Source organism: Trachurus japonicus, chromosome 10 (assembly GCF_045865225.1).
Source record: "Trachurus japonicus isolate A0001 chromosome 10, Traja_1.0".
Classification (NCBI taxonomy): domain Eukaryota; kingdom Metazoa; phylum Chordata; class Actinopteri; order Carangiformes; family Carangidae; genus Trachurus; species Trachurus japonicus.
This window is the reverse complement of record NC_140916.1, coordinates 4,813,196-4,831,924: the sequence shown is the minus strand read 5'-3', so window position 1 is coordinate 4,831,924 and position 18,729 is coordinate 4,813,196. Positions and strand designations below refer to the sequence as shown.

General features: G+C 41.9%; 1 protein-coding gene across 1 annotated transcript; it reads left to right on the top strand.

The window, feature by feature from the left end:
* Positions 1 to 4,293: 4,293 nt before the first annotated feature.
* nipsnap3a (nipsnap homolog 3A (C. elegans)) lies at positions 4,294 to 17,529 on the top strand. Its single transcript, XM_085788995.1, has 6 exons — positions 4,294 to 4,558; positions 7,446 to 7,653; positions 9,032 to 9,193; positions 16,173 to 16,322; positions 17,094 to 17,180; positions 17,285 to 17,529. The coding sequence occupies exons 1-6, from the start codon at positions 4,469 to 4,471 to the stop codon at positions 17,359 to 17,361; spliced, it is 774 nt and encodes a 257-aa protein (XP_085645121.1). The 5' UTR covers positions 4,294 to 4,468; the 3' UTR covers positions 17,362 to 17,529.
* Positions 17,530 to 18,729: the final 1,200 nt, after the last annotated feature.

Sequence of the window (18,729 nt, the reverse complement as noted above, 5' to 3'; positions counted from 1 at the left end):
CGACAATAACGGTTGCCCGATTGCCCGGGGCAAGTAAAAATTACCGGTGGGCAGGTAGAACCTGCGCGGACACCGACTCAGATTTTATTATTTTTTTATTTTCTGACTTTTTATGCATTTATTTTGAAAGGACAGCTGGAGAGAGACGGGGGGAGAGGGAGAGAGTGAGAGGGGGGGGGGGTTGACGCGGAGCAAAGGGACTGTCAGGTGGGATCGAGCTGGGTCGCTGCAGCGGGTGCTCTACCAGGTGAGATAGGCTGTACGTCGCTCGCGGCTCGCCGTATTTAATCGGCGATTTCACCGAGCATTTCACTGACGGTGAGCGGCCTGACGCTGCTTCATTAACGCTGCCGCTGTTTCAGACTCGGGGCAGACGCACGCAACAGTCACCGTGGAGACGGCGCTTCAATCAGGGGTGTGAAACATGCGGCCCGCGGGCCAAAACCGGCCCAACAGTGGGTCCAATCCGGCCCTCAGCAAGTGTGAAAATTTTTAATTGCACATATTTTTATCAAGAAATTTCAGGTGGTTCATAATATGTTTTGTAAAAGGATAGTTCATTAACTGTAAACATCTTAATAATGTACTAAAACAGAGGAAAAATAAAAAAAATTAAAATATATGTATAGGCTATCATGCTATTGTTTTACTGGTTAGGCCTACTTGAGATCAAATTGTGCTGTTTGTTACCCCTGAACTAAATTGAGTTTGAGACCCCTGTGATTGGCTGTTTGCCTGTCACTGTTGTTTCAATGTCCCACATCCTTGAGTTTTACAGGGGCAACTCAATAAACTAGAGTAACATGGAAAAGTCTAGGCTATTTCCAGTAGTAGCCCCAACCAAGTATTGAGAGCATATAGATGGACATGAACATTTTCATATTAAAAATTATTTTTTAAATTGGTCTTTTCTAATATATATATATTTTTTAGATACTGCATTAATACTGAAGCTAAATTGTCCACTGCAGCATGTGAATGCAATGAAAAGAATAAAATCTGATTGGAGGAGCCAGCTATCTGTTAAAATGTTGTCCAGGTTAATGTTTTTAGCCATTAAAAGGCCTTTCAGTTCAAGATTTCAACTGTGATCGGGCATTAAACAGGTGGCTCACCTGTTCAGATAGGGCATGGAGGGTGTAACTGCTACTGGTCAAATAATGTGAAATAGCAGTTAATTTTACATGTCTGCAATGATTGCCATTTAAATGCAATTATAGATAATAATAAATACTGCTTTCTGAAGAAAAAAGTGTTGTGTAGTGTTGTGTATAGTCAACAGGAAGGATTTTAGTAAGATATAAGTCATGAGCGAAAGTATGCACCACACAACCAGAAAAAAAAAACCTAGGCAGGGCAAGTAAGAATTTAGATGGGGCAAGTAGATTTGAAAAGTACTTGCCTGACAGGGCAAGTACGAAAAAACCTTAACGTCGGACCCTGGATGGAGAAAGAAAGAAAGAACAAAAGGACAGAAAGAAAGAAGACACAGAGAGAAGGGTAGATAGATGCTTCCAGCATTCACACTAATAAGGGATTGATTGGCATTATGCTACTGCACAGCATGTATTCATAGCTGAACTTAGTGGAGAGTATGGGCTGCAGGCTCTAACTCAACACTACAAAGAGAGATGTGAGTCCACACATGAGATCACTTCACCACCGCCCGCATAACAGTCTGTTAAATATTTATACACTCTATTTAGAAATGACATAATACTGGAAATGAAACATGAAACATGAAGCATACCACAGGGGTTTTATTTGTCAAGCAGCAGCAGCATCATAAAACCTTGGTTGCTACTGGAGGAAATGTGGCACACACACACACACACACACACACACACACACACACACACACACACTGATACACTGACACTGCCTCTGGTATTCAGGGGTGTAAAAGTGGATTTATTTCTTCATTTACATTACACCTCTGCAGCATTTTTCCCCTGCATCTCATGGAAACACGGGCATCTTTTCTCACAATCTTACCTCTGCAGCTGACGGTGCTGCGAAAGAATGTGTTTCTGTTTCAAAGTTTCATCACCTAGAAATGATGGATCGGGTCAGCGAGTGAGGTTTCTACGAGATGAGTGAGGCGAAGAGAGTCCAGAATCCAGGTTCAGATGTATGACGTGTGGATGCTGACCCTCCTGTAGCCAGACCTTCATCTGCTTTGAATTTGACCAAATTTCAGTCTGTAAGTGGTTTATAAAACATCTGTTTGCAGCTGTCACTGGATGTAAAGAGCGGGAGGAAAGGTAGACAGCCCATGGCATGCTATAGGAGGTATTGGTGTATGGTGGAGTGGAAATAATATACACGCTGTATCCCAATTACAGGGGGCCACATCCTTTGGAGGTTGCATTTGAAGCCCAATTAAATTACAGCAGTGGGGCTAGATGAAGGCTTTGAAGGCTTCTGCATATGCACTTTTTTCCTGTACAGTGAAGGCTCCAACAGGTGGACCTTCCTGGTTCACCGTATCCTAAGATTCATTGCAAGCAGGACTTAAAAACAACAACAACAAAAGAAAATGACATAATAATGGCAGTAAACAACACACTGAGAGCCTGAGGTTTACACCTTTCAATGCACGCTATCTTTGTTTTTTTAGATGTAAATTCATGCAAAACCGCTGATACGCGTTGCCTTCGGGGACAGTTTTTCAGCAAACAGTCTCTGTATTTACCTTGAAAACATCTCAGTCTCGTAACGTTCCGTTATTATCTCATAGCGTGGTGAATGTGCAGGTCACAACTTGTCCACCAGAGCGTTTGGGAGTTGTTGGATTGTGTATTTGATGAGTTTGATGAGGGAAACCAAGAAATCCCATTAGCCTCCGTAGCGTAGCTCTGAGCAGCTCACGACTCTGCTCCGCCGTTCTAAAAATAGCTTGCACCGACAATTAAAGGTAACGAACCTACTGCTATGACTTTAGCGATTATGGCAATGGGCCAATTTGCCAAAATGTTGAACTATCCCTTTAAGAATGACATCCAGTACAGAGTCAGTTGCCATCGAGGATCTTTATTTCCCACATTCAAAAGAACAAAGGATCATATCCAAAAGTGTTCAAAAAGTCAGAGTACACATAAGCATTATGAGATCAGGTCCCTCAGACCACAAGGAGATGGTCTGAGCCACATGTGGACTCATTCTTGTAGCAGTGTGAGCTCAAATGTGTCCTGGATCCCCTACTCTACTGACATGCTCTATCCCTTTGTCTGTTAATTAATAATCTGTTCAGTTCTTTCCCCCTCTGTGTTTCACATACCTTGATTTATTTATGGCTGCAAGCAAAATATATATTTTTTATTTTTATTTTATTTAACCTTTATTTATCCAGGAAGGATCCATTGAGATTTAACAATCTCTTTTCCAAGGATGTCCTGGTCAGGAAGAGCAGCATTATCAATCAAAACAAGTGAGAACTTACATAGCAAGAGCAAGGTAGCAAAAAGACAATGATAGTTAATACAATAAAAGAGACCCCAAAAGTGCAACACAATTTGAAGCTAAGAGTCACAGGTGCAACTAGTGACTAATAGTTCAGAGAGAGATTGTTTAAAGCCAGAAAGAGGGATGAGAGATCCCATCCTCATCCTGACTTGCAGTCATTCCAAGACCAAGGCCCAAAGTAGGAGAGGGTCCTCATCCCTAATGCTGTCCTCATTAAGGGCACCTTAAATCGCAACCAGCTAATAATTAGCTCTAAGATCATGTGTAATTTGAACAGCAGTAAACTTTGAGCAGAGGTATGAGGTATGTCTTTCCTTTTTACTGCTGCATTGCTGTGTTATTTATCATCAAATAGTATGAACAAGTGAAAAAGGAACAACAAAAACAAAGCAACAGACATTCCAAGACATGACAGGCACACATCGAAATGATATAAGGACAAATATTATCAAAATATTTAGATAAATAATATATAGTACATAATAGTATATAAGAAATATAGAAATGAGAAAATTAATGAGTGAATAAATTAAAATAAATGGGTCTAATAAAATAAATAAATTATAAAAATGAGATTAAAAAAAAAAACAACAACAACATGAAATATCAGTGATCAATAAGTAAAACACGATCACCGTGACGTCACAGCTTCCTCCAGTCTGTGATCAAAGAGTGACGACACGAGAAAAAAAAAAAAAAAAAAAGAGTGACGACACGAGGTCTCACTCCGCTGCGGCTCCAGGGACCGAGATCAAAGTTTCATCTTTGACTTTTTATGTGACTGTTGTGTTTACAACCATGTTGGTTCGTTTTGTTTATTTATTTGTTTGTTTGTGTCTTTGTTTGTTTACAAGCCGATCCTGGTGGCTCGTGCTCCTCCACACAGAGGTGAGGAGGTGACACCTGGATCTGGATCTGGTCTGAGCCGGCGCTGCGGAGCTGGACTCTGGACTCTGGAGGATCTGCGCTGCGGCCACTTCCCTGACTGCACTCCGCTGTCAACATGTTGAAGCTCTGCAACTTCTCTCTGAGATCCGCTGCTGCTCTGGGATCAGCTGCTGCACTCACCTCACCTGCTGCTGCTGCTGCTCAGGTGAGTCCCAGTTCAACTGTTAGAAATCTAGTTTTACATTAATATCAACCTGTAAACTTGCATGCATGCACGCACGCACGTACGCACGCACACACACATTCTTGTAATGCTATCTTTGTGAGGACACTCGGTGACATAATGTATTTCCTAGCCCCTAACCTTAACCATCCGAAACAAATGCCTAACCTTAACCATTACTCTGAACCTAATATAAACCTAATTATGACCTAAAGTCTTAACCCTCAAACAGCCCTTGGAAAAAAGTGAGGACCGGCCAAAATGTCCTTCCCAAAAATGTCCTCACTCTGTTGGTTAAAAACTCTTACCGGTCCTCACAAGTAGTAAGTAGCCTACAAGAACCAGTGGTGGACAGTAACAGAGTAAATTCACTTGAGTACTGTACCTAAGTACATATCCAGAGGATTTGTACTTTACTTGAGTATTAGATTTCTTTGGTACTTATTCTTACTTGAATACATTTCCAAGACAAATATTTTTACTTTTACTCGAGTTAATTTCTAGGAAGGCTGAAAAGTACTCGTTACTTTGAGGTCTGCTCTTTTTTTTTTTTTTTTTCTAAAATCCTATTGGACACAAGCTGTGTTTGTCAAAGAAGGAAACCCTTAACCCCTAAAAGCAGCACATCAGTGCAGCTGCTTTCAAAGAGTTCATTCTCAGAAACAAGAGTTAAAAGGTCCTTAAATTCATTTAGAAAAAATTATAGTAATTCATTGATGTGAAAAATGAGAAATTTACTCTTACTCTTGTTTTTACTTAAAGGAAATTTAAAAGCATGTACTTTTGGATACTTAAGTACCTTTAAAAAGCAAGTACTTTTTTACTCTTACTCGAGTAACATGTCGACTGAGCTACTTTTACTTGTAACAGAGTACATTTTGACCAGTAGTATTTGTACTCTTACTCAAGTACTGGGGTCGAGTACTCTGTCCATCTCTGACAAGAACACACACACACGCACACTGACAGGTAAGATCTGCTCTTTGATCCCAGTGAGAAGTTTAAGATTAACCAGCTGAGGGGCCACTGCACGGAAAACCTGCAGGAACCAGTTCCCTGAACGCACCACGGTGACTGACTGTGACGGTGGTGATGATGTGTGCGATGTCCGTGGGTCAGTTCCAACTCTGAGTTATTAATGTCTCAGCAACAGCTGTTAATGAAATCATCCAGACCCGTTTATTAGTTCCTTTTTTCTTTTTTAACTCATTCTTTATTTAATTTTAAGGAAAAATAACATCCGTGTCCCTCTGACACGGCTGTGTAATACATGACTTTTGTTGTGGCATTACAATGTTTTTATCTTTTATCTGTCTTTATTCAAAGTCTCCAGTGGCGTCTCTGCAGTGAGATTTATACGTTGTCCATTTGTCCCATTTAGTGTTGAATTCCGTTTGTTGGAGTCTCAGTTTGTATGTGAGTCTTTCCATATTGTATATCTCCTGGACTGTGTCCAACCAGTTCCTCAGAGTGGGAGAGCCGTCACTACACCATTTCCTCGTGACTGAAGTATTTTGACCAAATATTTAGTTATAGCTATATTAGTTTGTATCCCAGTATTTTCCCAAATTCAACCCATACATCATTCCAGTATTTTTTTTTTTTACCTTAGTACATTCCCAGAAGATATGAGTATGACCTGCTTTCTGCTCCCCACACTGTCTCCAGCATGCTTGTTGTATGGATAAGAATTTGTTTTTAATTTCAGGAGTAATAAAGAATCCAAATATATTTTTCCAGCAGAATTCTTTCCACATCCTGGAGCTTGTGGTGGTTCGCTGTATATCATGGTTCTCAATTTTTTTTATATCAAGGACCCTAAAATTGACACAAATTAGACCACGAACCCCCATTGCACAAAATTTTGAAGCAAACACCAGAAATACACAAACAATCAATGTACGTTTAAATTAGGCGTACATTTTTGAAAGATTATAGAGAAATTTCAGGAAAAAAGTGGTACAGTTTCTCAAAAAAAAGTTGAAACATTTCTAGAAAATAGTGGTAAAAATTCTCACAAAAAATAAACCAAAAAGTTTAAAAATCTTTAGAAAAAGTGGTAAAATTTACCACTTTTTCTAAAAAATTTCAAACTTTTGGTATACCAAAAAATCTGGTAAAATTTCTCAGAAAAAGTGGTAAAATTTCTAAAAAAAAAAAAAAAAAAAGGACAGTTTTTTTAGAAGAAACTGGTAAAAATTTCTCAAAGAAATACTATTAAAAGTGGTAAAATTAAATTTTAAAAAAGTCAAACAATAATAATAAAAAAAGTGGTAAAAAAGTTAAAAAAAAAATAGTATATAGTAAATAGCAAAAAGTTTGTTTGTTTTTAATTTAGAAGAAACTGGTAAAATTACTCAAGAATTCTTGAAAAAGTGGTAAAAAAAATGTAATTATAGAAAAATGTGGTAAAACTTCTCAAAAAAGGGGGTTAAACAATAAAGTAAAATGGGTAAAATTTCTTTTTAAAAAAATAGTAAAAAGTGGAACATAAAAATTGAGAAGAAACTGGTAAAATTTCTCAAAAAAATTCTAGGAAAAGTGGTAAAATTTCAAAAAAAGAAAGAAAGAAAAGGAAAAATATTAAAACAATAGGCTAATTAAAAAAGTGAAAAAAATCTAAGAAAAAAAAGTTGTGGACCCCTTGAACTCTGTCAACCCTCCCACTTTGAGAACCATTGACATTTACTTTAGCTAGATAGTTTTGCTGTACTGGGTATACTGAAGTATTTATGCATTTTCAGTGGGTATACTGAGTATACCTGAGTATCACATAGACTACACCACTGACTTGGAGATAGCCTACCTAAACTTGTCAAAATCCTCCAAACCCTATTCCCTCTTGAGATGTCGTCTCTCCGGTCTGCAGCCTTGTGTCCAGCTGTCCTCCGTCCCCCAGCAGGACCACAGAACCTTCTACGAGTTCCGGACCTACTGCATCCGTCCGGACCAGAACGCCGCCTTCCTCAAACTGACCAATGAGAAGATCCACCTGCGCACCGCCCACTCGCAGCTGATTGGCTACTGGAGCGTCGAGTACGGAGGCCTCAACCAGGTCTTCCATATATGGAAGTATGGTGAGGACGTCCATCTTCTGTCTAGGGGGACATCCTGTCTTCACCTGTCTTCATCTGTCCTCACCTGTCTCTCTGTCTTGTTGTGGAAACTTTTAGCTGTTTGCTGTTGGTGAATAATGAAATAGAGACTTCGCCGGCCGACATTGTTTTTATGTCCTTGCGAGGAAAGGTCAGCTCCAACCCGAGAGGGTGATGGTTAGGAAAAGACCCTGAACATCAGGAAATCTGAACATTTATACCTGAGGAAAAGCCCACCCCTTGGGTGTGTTTACTGTACATCTTTTGTCTGCTGTGGGGTCAGCCCCCTACTCAGGATGTCTTTTCACACTCTTGTCTTTTTAGTTTAATAAGTTTATTTGTATCAGGGACAATGTACAAAATAACATTAGTCTCGAGATGAGAAGAGATGCCTTGTACCGGATTTAGCTTACTAGCTACTTTCCATCCGTAGTCCCTGGGCAGGTAAGTAAAAACAATAGAAAGGTAAGAATTATCAATTTATATAGCATTCTAAACATCCATACACATGTGCATAATACACCCTCTCACACATCACAAACACTCAGGACATAGGCCTATTTCATATCAGAAAGAAACATACAGTTATTAAAATACTTCACACTTTGCCAAGGTTAAAAATAATTTAGGCTCATGATTAATGCTGACATGACTGGTTTCTTAGGATCCATTGTTTGACTTCCCAGGAGAAAACATTGAAGTCTGTACAAAGTTTCAGATTAGTTGGGAGATTGTTCCATGATTTGACAGATTTAAAAGAAAAGGCAGATTGAGCAAAGGCAGAGCTACGCTTAGGAATATTACAATCTCCACTTGAGACAGATCTTAAAGCTCTGGTGGAGTGCTCAGAGCAGAGTTTAACAAAGGTTTTCAACAGGTATCGGCACCCACATCCTAAGTGTGATTAAGAGCTCTAATCAACGCAATTTAAAATACAAAAGGGTTTGAGTATGTCATGACAAAGTGAGAGGTTGGGTGTCTCTGAAACTTGGAATGCAATTACAAGGTTTAGACATTAAAATACACAAATGGGTAGTAAACAAAGGGAGATCTGATACCTTAGGGGAAAGCAGGGTGTGGAGACGTCTTTAGTGATTAAAACAAAGGAATATTCAAATTTACCACTACAGTCATCACCTGTCTCCCCTGTCCTCACCTGTCTTCACCTGTCCTCACCTGTCTTCCCCTGTCCTCACCTGTCTCACCTGTCCTCACCTGTCCTCACCTGTCTCACCTGTCCTCACCTGTCTCACCTGTCTCACCTGTCCTCACCTGTCTCACCTGTCCTCACCTGTCTTCACCTGTCTTCACCTGTCTCTCTGTCTTCACCTGTCTCACCTGTCCTCCTCTGTCCTTACAGACAGCTACTCTCAGCGTGCCGGCGTCCGGGCGGCGCTGGCTCAGGACCCGACCTGGATCTCAGACTACATCTCCAAGGCGATGCCGATGCTGACGTCTCAGGACAACGAGGTCACCTACCTGGTTCCCTGGTGCCGCCTGGAGGCGCCGCCACAAGAGGGCGGTAAGCTCCGCCCCCTTCCTGTGAAGCATCAGCACTTAAAGGGACAGTTTTCTCCTTCCTGCTCGAAACGAAGGCAGATGCATCTCTCCCTCTCTCCCCTCTACCTTATCTTCCCTGCTTCGCTCCTCACGTCTCGTCCTGTCTTGCAGTAGCGTAGCCAGAAATCAGCTGGTGGGTGGGCATGCATTAAAGGGATAGTAGCATTTTTTTTAAAGTGGGGTTGTATGATCTACAAATAGCTCCTAAGTACTTTAATTGCAGTAGAAGACTCTCTGCACTCCTCCCGTTAGCAACGCCAGCCCATAGCCCTGCCCAGACATTTACAACATACATTGTTGTAAATGGACCCAAAGAAACTGCCTTTTTTCGAGGCCTAAAAGAGGTTTTACCTGAAAAATAATACACAGTTCCATTGTTCGCTATAATATAATTTTTTCCAGCCCCTCAAAGTGCAGGAAAAACGCAGTTTTTATTTGGAGCTAACCAACTGCTGATCGGTGGGCGCTAACCCTGGGCCGGAGGGATACGTGAGTTGGTTAGGTCCAAATAAAAACTGTGTTTTTCCTGCACTTTGAGGGGCTGGAAAAAATTATATTATAGCGAACAATGGAACTGTGTTTTTTTTTTCAGGTAAAACCTCTTTTAGGCTGCGAAAATAGTTCCGTTTCTTTGGGTCCATTCACAACAATGTATGTTGTAAATGTCTGGGCAGGGCTATGGGCTGGCGTTGCTAACGGGAGGAGTGCAGAGAGTCTTCTACTGCAATTAAAGTACTTAGGGGCTATTTGTAGATCATACAACCCCACTTTAAAAAAATGCTACTATCCCTTTAAAGTGGGTGGGCAGCAACTATTACCAGGAGATTGACAGTTTATAGTCTACATAACAGTAGGCTACCAGAGGGCTGAAACGCATCTTGTAGCTTACATAATAACTACAGTGCATCATTTATTTTCAAAACAGCCTGAACTTTAAGAATATGCATGCTGTGGTGGTGTCATATGAAAATTGATATGACCAAATATAGAGGGGAGAATAAAAAACGGAAAATTAATTTCACCGATATGGTAAACACACAGAAAAATATTATGAAGTTGTTTTTAAATGTTATATAGCTGTTCTTTTAGGTCTTGCGGATTAGGGGAAAAATAATCAGGGCTCTAACTATGACATAAAATAACCTAGGCTATTATTTACATTATTTAGTCACTGTAAGACCACTGGAACAAAACTAGCCTACTTTTTTTTCCCACGGGGTTGATCGCGGTAATTTCAACACTGTACAATAAGCACATTTATCTTTGTCTATTAGCAGTCCAGCGCGACCTGTGTGTGTGTGCGCATGCGTGCGTCTGCATGCGAGAGAGAGAGCAGGAGGAGGGACTGACTGAGGTGAGAGCCAGTGAAACGGTGTTAAAAAAACAAACACTTTTTCTTCTGTGCAAGACTATGGTACACACCTAATCGCCCGGTCGTTTAATATGCTGAATGAGGTCGGACCCCGGTGGCTGTTAGAGCGCAGGTGCGTATTTGCACGCGGGCTATTTGGTCATGATAGTCCAATAACTGGTGCAAACTGTCAAACACGCCCACCCGTGCCTACGCAGCTGCTGTCTTGCCTCGAACTTTGGGAGCCTCTCTCCGCATTGCTCTCTAAATTTAAATCATGGAATTGGTCAACTGGTCTCTCAACGCAATTGACAGAATTTTCTCGACAAGAAGCTCGGGTTCGGGTTTGGGGGAACCTGTCTGCCCTGACGTTTCGTTCGCCGGTGGTTACATGATGGATTTGTGGGAGAAGTGGAGGGTCGTGTGCCTGACGATTCTTTCCGTTAAGGACATTGTGACGGAGCGCCTTTGAACGCCCCGTCATTCCCTGACCGGCGCGCTCTCTCTCCCAGAGAGTGCCGGTGTCGGGGCCAAGGGGGCAGTTGTCGGTCTGAGAAGTGAAGCTCACTTCCGCGTTCAAAAAACTGCAATCCCCCCGGCTTCCTCTGGGGGCTGGCTCCAGAAGGGAGCAACTCCAATTGAGCCCCATGTTAAAATAGCCGATTTTACAGCTTAAAAAAACATATTTACAGCCTGGTACATTTTATTTTTTTGGTCTCAACCGATAGTTTCTACCCCCGCACACACTCTGAGGGGGGTGAATTTTTTTAAAACTCTACCGTTTTACTATTATTAGGTTTAAAGTTCTGGCCAATTAGGGCGCAGAACCGTTGAGTGACAGGTCCGGAGACCGCTGCTTCGAGGCCAGTGGGCGGGCTCTCGGCCGGCCAACGGCCGCACCGCTCCAAATATGGCAAGTAGAATCCAACATGGCGCGGCTCAAACCCCCGTAGTAGCGGCACAAAACAGACTCCTCAAAACCAATGGGTGACGTCACGGACGCTACGTCCATTCTTTTTACAGTCTATGGTCGGGGCGCGCGCTGCGCCCTCATTGTTCCGGCGGAGCCAAGCCCCTTATAAATTGTTCCCCGCCGGCCGCATCTCGCGGTCCAGCGGTGACATAAACTTTTCCCGTGCCCTGAACTCTGTTCTCCCCACCGTGGGTCGTCGAGGGTGCACACTCGGCGCCTACGTGACACATACATACGCACACCTACACACACGCTCACCCGCTGTTGCTGCGGAGGTCTGACTCGGGTTCACTGGCCCAAGGGGGTGGATCGGACTACAGGCAGGCGTAGCTCACAGTCGGCCATATGAGGACGGGCAACTGTCTCTGACTCTGGCTGCAGTTACAGTGCAGTAGATGGTGATCCGGTCATCTGCACTAAAAAAACGATTCATAACTCTGTGAAAAATAAATCAGTATGTAGCTATTACTTTAACTATTTGCATAATGTCACTATAATGTTACTTTTACAAAAAAAAATACATTATTAAAATTATCCGTGATTCTAAATATGCTGCATCATAACTGCATAGACGTTCATAAAAATCAAACCGTTTTGAAATCGGACAAAAACTGAGCAAGTTATGGTCATTATAGCAGAACATGCAGCAGAGGCTTAATGCTCTGAGGGAGAGAGTTGCCCGTCCCAAGATGGCCGTCGTACTGGCTACGCTTTGTCATTGGGAAACAGCTGCGGGTGAGTCATCTAGTTCTTATATATATCTATGCACTGGCCGAACCGAGGCAGTTCCGGTCCACGTCATAAGTAGCGCACTGTGGCGCGCTACCTTGGGTCAGGTGACCACGGACTAAACCATATGTGGTTAATTGTTATAAAGTATTGTTAATTTATGTGTTCTGGGGGAAAAGTGGCGCAGCCATATGAGGGGTTATTAGTGCCACAGTACTGGGGTTTGATTTAAAGGGGTTCTGTAAGTTTTGTGTATTTTTCCCAGTTTATGTTTCTTAACCCCTGTGCTTTGTTAATTGGTTTGCCCGGGGGAGGGGCCAAGGGGGTATTTAAAGAGAGCTCAGCTCACTTGAAGGGGTGTTCGGCTGAGGAGCATGTAGACTTGCTGCCTGATTCTTGTACATATCTTTTGCCTCCATCTTGTTGTAAATATTCCTGCTGGTTTTTTTTTTTACTTTGCCACCTGTGAGTATTTTGGGTTTTTTTGGTGTAATAAAAAGAAAATCACCCAACAAAAGTTTGCCGACTGGGCCATCATCTTTCCCTCCATCGCTACAAAGTATCGAACCCCGACAGACATCGAGGATTTCTACATATTCGGAACCATGATAACAGGCTATCTGATGATCGGATTAGGCATTGCCCTGGTGTATCGGAAAATTCGGAAGACGGTGACAGCAGTCCAAAGCCCCATGAAGCTGCCCGACATGATTGATAGAGTGGGCAGAGCTGTTAGCACTCAGACTGTGATTATGAACCGCAATATGGAAAACATCTTTGCAAAGGCGAATGGATCGATTTGGAGACAAGAATGGACAAACAGAGTAAGTCTTGTCTATTGGAATGCGACTACTCGCCCTAACCAAAACAACCAGAATCTAATCTGCATTCCGGCCTTGGCCAAGGTCGCTGCTGGAACACCTTCCCCAGGAGATCGCTGCAGTGAGACGCTCTGTATTCCTATTCCTCCCTTCATGGACACCTGTTGATTGTTGACTCTGTCTGGGACCCGATCAAGGACGTCTCCATGGCAACCTGCTGTGTTATCGCGATGACATCCTGCGAACTGAGGCTCTGATTGAGAGGCTAGACGAAGCAACTCTCCAGGCTTATGTATGTTTTGAGTTCAATTGTGCTCATATGTGCCTATTTTGCTGAGGCTTTTTTCCCCGGTCCCACACTGTACTCCCCCACAGGAGCATAGTCTGGGAGCTGCTTTTTTTCTCCTCCCCTCTCCTCTTGTTTCTCCCCTTTTCCTCCCCCTTCTTACCGCCCAGTCATCCTGTTATGTCTGTCTTATTGTATGTATTGTATGTTGTATATGTACGGACGGGTCGATTACTTCTGTATAGTGACAATTGACCTATGGCTAAGCCACGCCCCCAAACACAATGAGCCAATCACAGTGCGCATAGCTAGCCCATACACTCGGACATTCTCTGCTTCCACGTCCATTGAAATGCATTGCAGTTAGTCAGTTTTCATTCATTTTTATTTTTAGGTGTCCCGAGAGGCTGGGCGCAGTAATGTTGTTGTTATGATGTTTAAGTGTTTAAGTTCTGTGATTTCTCACTGACTGAATGTGTACGGGCAGGTAGGGTGGTTGGATGAGAAACTGAGGGGCCTGTGTGTGTGTGTGTGTGTGTGTGTGGGAGCAGAGGAAGAAGTGAGAGCTGTCAGATAAGTTTGTGTTATGTTGTTGTAGTTACGTCGGGTCGGACGCTACAATATCAATAACAATCTTTCTGTCTCCAAAAATCATCAATTGCCTCCTGTGAAATGTCTCCTAGCTGCCATAGCAACTGTCACCCAATGTTGACTGTTTGTCCGAGTGAGTGGAGGGGGCGGGGCTTAGCCATAGGTCAATTAAGGCCGATTCTGATTCTGGTCAGAGAATTTCTAATAGAGAGCCTAAGCGGAAGCTAGCAGGAAGTAACGGCGTCATGGGACCTCAACTCTGAAAAACTCACCATTCAAATGAATGAGACTGAAAATTTTATTTCGTGATCCGTTTGAATTACGCCATGAGAAAAAAATATGTCCTCTACCTGTTTAAAACAACACGTTTCATGCCGAGAAATCAGCCGTTTATCATAAAACGGCAACAGAAGAATGTATTTAGTGTGAAGACCGCTCTACGGACTACAGATCTGACTGTGTCCCACAAAAAATACGTCACCAACTGGCACGGGAAAGGGCGGCATTTGGTCTGTGACGTCACCTACGCGACTTGTAGTCTTTCTGCTTACAGATTCTTCTGAATTTTATTTTACAATAGTTTTACAACAAACTGCTGATTTCTCAGGATGAAACGTGATGTTTTAAACAGGTAGAGGACATGTTTTTTTCTCATGGCGCAATTCAAACGGATCACGAAATAAAATTTTCAGTCCCGTTCATTTGAATGGCGAGTTTTTCAGAGTTGAGGTCCCATGGTGACCGTTACTTCCTGCTTCCGCTTAGGCTCTCTATATTGAGGAGAAGTGCCACTCTCGTCCAACTTCCGGGTTTTCGGAACACGTCTCTGTCCATGTGGGGGTGCTCGCAGGCGAGTGCAGAATGAATGGGAGTCAATGGGGATACACCCCTAAAAATCCACTTTTCTCTGGAAATAATTTTTTGTCAAGTAATTTGAATATTATTATCAAAAGGGGAAAGCAATAAAATGCACTTGGCTGAATATTGGATTTTTTAAGTTCACTTTTCTGTTCTAAAAAGCTGTTCAAAAAACATGATGACATCACAGACAAGAGGTGCTGCTTTACGGTAATTTCTGAGTCACCTCAGAGCACAATGACAGCCCATCCAGCCCGTCTACAGAACCGCGGACCGTAACCATGTTATATAATATAACATAATAATAAAAAAAAAAAACATTTAATGCAGACGATCGGTTCATTGTAAAACATTTATTTATGTATGTAAATGTGGTGAACGTAGGCTACAGAGCCCCCAGGCAGCACTGCTCTCTGTCCAATACACACATGAAGCTTCACTTTTCATTCAAACTATGAACTAATGCTACTGCTACAATTGTTAGATTTCATCAATGAGACCAACATTTATCTCCTAAAAAGAATTTAACCAGCCGGTGGTAAACCTCTAAAAACCTACGGGTAAGTTAATTAGCGGCCGTTTTCTCCGCCGGGATCGACGACAGAGGTAGGCCGACCGAGCACGTCAGCAGACCGGCTGCTGCCACTGTGATGTCCCGGTCATTGCTCCACAGGTGGAGCTTCACTTCTCCGAAAACATCGGAGCAGACTTCTAAACAGCCGTCATTTGGATAAACTGACCGCATATTGGGGGACTAAACAGTTACTTTCTCGCTTGAAAAAATATTAAAAGTTAATAAAGTGCATAATAACAGCGTTACAGAAGGAAATAAAACAGCTTTTCGCCCGTTTTACAGCTATTGTGTCATCTGGTGGGATCTCTGGTCGTAAATAGTCGCAAGTCCGTCACTGACCAATCAGCATTCATTAGCAGAATGCTAGCGTTTTATGGGCAACAACAGCCCAACCTGTAGGAAATCGAAAGGACAAAACTTCTCAACAATTTCACTTTTAACCTATAATCCATATTGATCTTGCAGAAAATACAACAATATTTGCGATTTTTTGACTATTACCAGGTGAAAGGGACAATTTAGCCTTCTAGCTCCATAGGGCCCCATTCATTCTGCACTCGCCCGCGAGCACTCCTAGTGGAATTCTGGTGGAACTGCAACCAAGTTCGATACAATGGGGCTAATGGAGAGTGGCAAGGCTCGTCAATAGACTGGCTCTGTTCTGGTTCAACATTTATTCAGGTCCTCCTCTCACCATAACCCCTATAGTCACAGCATCGGTGCTCAGCCTCTGCTCTGACCCCAGGTGTGTGTTTCAGGTGTGTACGAGCTGGTGTCGTACCAGATGCGCCCGGGGGGTCCGGCCGTCTGGGGCGAGGCCTTCCAGGCCGCCGTCACCTCCCGTGATGCCCCGGGACACGGGAAGCTGGTGGGAGCTTTCCACGGAGAGTTTGGTCCCCAGAACAGAGGTGAGACGCTGAGGTGATGACTCACTTCCTGTCCCCGGTGGCCCCGCCCACTCTAACAGTGTTTATTTATATGTTTATTTGCACGATTATAAAAGCAACAATAAAAGCAAACAAAATGTGCGGGTGAGGTAGAAACCCACTACGGGCTTATATTTAAACCTCACCTATAAAAGCAATTGCACAAATAACAAAGCAAAACAAACAAAAGAAACATTAATATATCTTGAGTAGCATTATAAACAAAATAATACAAAATAGAATGAAATAAAAGAGAAAAAAGAATAATTTAAAAATAAATAAAAAAAGAGAAAAAATATAAACAATATACATACACAAATAAGAATGGGAACAAACGAACCAAAAAACAAAACAGATTACAAGGTTTTACAAAAAGTCAGTATCATATGCAACAATGTTTTGATCAGAGCTTTTTTTAGTCTCGATTTGAATCTGGGTAAAGACAATGAATAAATAAATAAATGCATATTTTTGTTCCATAACTGGGCTCCATGGTATCTTATTGAAAACTGTCCACAAGATGTATGATACAAAGGTATTTATAGGTTATTGGTTTGTCTAGTGGAATGTATTGATGAACCTGAGAAGTACAAATGAAAAATGTTGTGAGGCTGCCTGGTAAGGCCGTAGACGTGTTTAGACTTAAAAATAAAGATACATATTTGAAAGATGTTAATATCAAAATATAGTGATATAATCATAATGTTTGGAAATGTTTGGAAGAAATGTGTGTATTTGTGTGTGTGTGGACAGTTCACGCCCTCTGGTGGTTCGAGAGCGCCGACCACCGCGCTGCACTGCGACGTCAGTCTCACACTGATGCCAGAGTGGTGGCTGCAGGTGAGGCTCCGCTCACAGATGAGACGCCGCCGTGATGTCAGAGTGAATTTCTGTGAATTTGTTGATTATTGATTTGAGTATTGATTTGTGATTATCCATCCCAGTCAGGAGCAGCGTCACCCACCTCGACTCTCAGCAGAACAAGCTCATGTTCCCGTGTCCCTTCTCTCCGATGAAGTAACGTCCTGTCCTCACACCTGACCTGATCTCCACGGCAACAGGACAGAGACACATGCTGTAACATAGCAACATGTGCTGTGGTGTCACCTGTCAGTCAGTGGCGGTGGGGCGGGGCTTCTGACACTTCCTGTTTTCTTTGTGCTGCAACAATAAACAGACGTAAACACGATGTCCCTGAACGCATCATTCATTCCTACAGTTTTAATGATGTCACTAATTCACACACACACAAACAACTAAATCCTGATGAAGACCAATGTTTACACAACAGAGCAGATTCAATTATTATTATATCGGTAACACTTTACTTGACGCCTATCTCTATAACTCATTATAACCATACTTATAAGGAGTTATAATGCAGTTATAGCACTGTATAACTATAGTTATAAACACTCATAAATGATCATAATGCTTTATAACAATAATCATAACACACTATAAAGCATTTTATCATGACTTAAAAGGTCAGGTTTTATAATAAATTGGTTTTATAATAAAATTGTTAGTAACTGGCTGACAATGCCCACATCGATAATGCATTATTAATATAGTTATAATGTGTTATAATTGGCCTATAAACGTGTATAACTATCATTATAAACACTCATAAATTACCATAAGGCTTTATAACAATAAGCTTAACACATTATAGAGCATTTTATAATGGCTTATAAGGTCAAATATTATAATAGAGTTATAATGCTCTATAATGTGTTATGCTTATTGTTGTAAAGTCTTATGATAATTTATGAGTGCTTATAATGATAGTTATACACATTTATAAGACAATTATTCATAATGCATTATCAATGTGGGCATCGTCAGTGAGTTACTAACAATTATAACGTATTAGAACACGGCTCTCTTGAATACTCGATTCTGATTGGTCAATCACCAATATTCTGCGGTGTTTATTTCTCGATAGACCACCGCTGAGCGGACCGTTGCTAGGAACTCCATAGCAACGGCCGACTCTGCATGTCCGGTCACGGCCGCTGTTTTGCTGAGCCTCCTCCCGTTCGTGCATTTGAAGCCTTTGATAATCAATCAGTGGGTCGATGGATTACCATACACGTTACGATGTATTTTGTGTAGTCGTACCTGTCATAAACAAGAGATTATGGGGTGCGTTTGTGTCGCGGAGCTACAGAGAGGAGAGGAGCTGTGACACGGTCAGAAGTTCTGATGCAAGTTTACTTTTCAGCCACGATGTGGAAATAACTTAGGAGCCTCCACTCTCCCTGTAACAGGTTACAAGTCGTTTATCTAACATCACTATTAGTCCGAAGCTATTTAATGACGGTAAAAATGAAACATAAAGTAAATATCCTGCATAGTTTCTCTTTTCTGTGCTGCGCTGGTCAGA

Bases quoted from the DNA above. Each gene is read 5' to 3' on its own strand.
- nipsnap3a (XM_085788995.1), top strand. From the start codon at position 4,469: ATGTTGAAGCTCTGCAACTTCTCTCTGAGATCCGCTGCTGCTCTGGGA. The intron at 4,559-7,445 runs GTGAGTCCCAGT...TCCGGTCTGCAG, and splicing joins CTGCTGCTGCTGCTGCTCAG to CCTTGTGTCCAGCTGTCCTC. The intron at 9,194-16,172 runs GTAAGCTCCGCC...TGTGTGTTTCAG, and splicing joins GGCGCCGCCACAAGAGGGCG to GTGTGTACGAGCTGGTGTCG.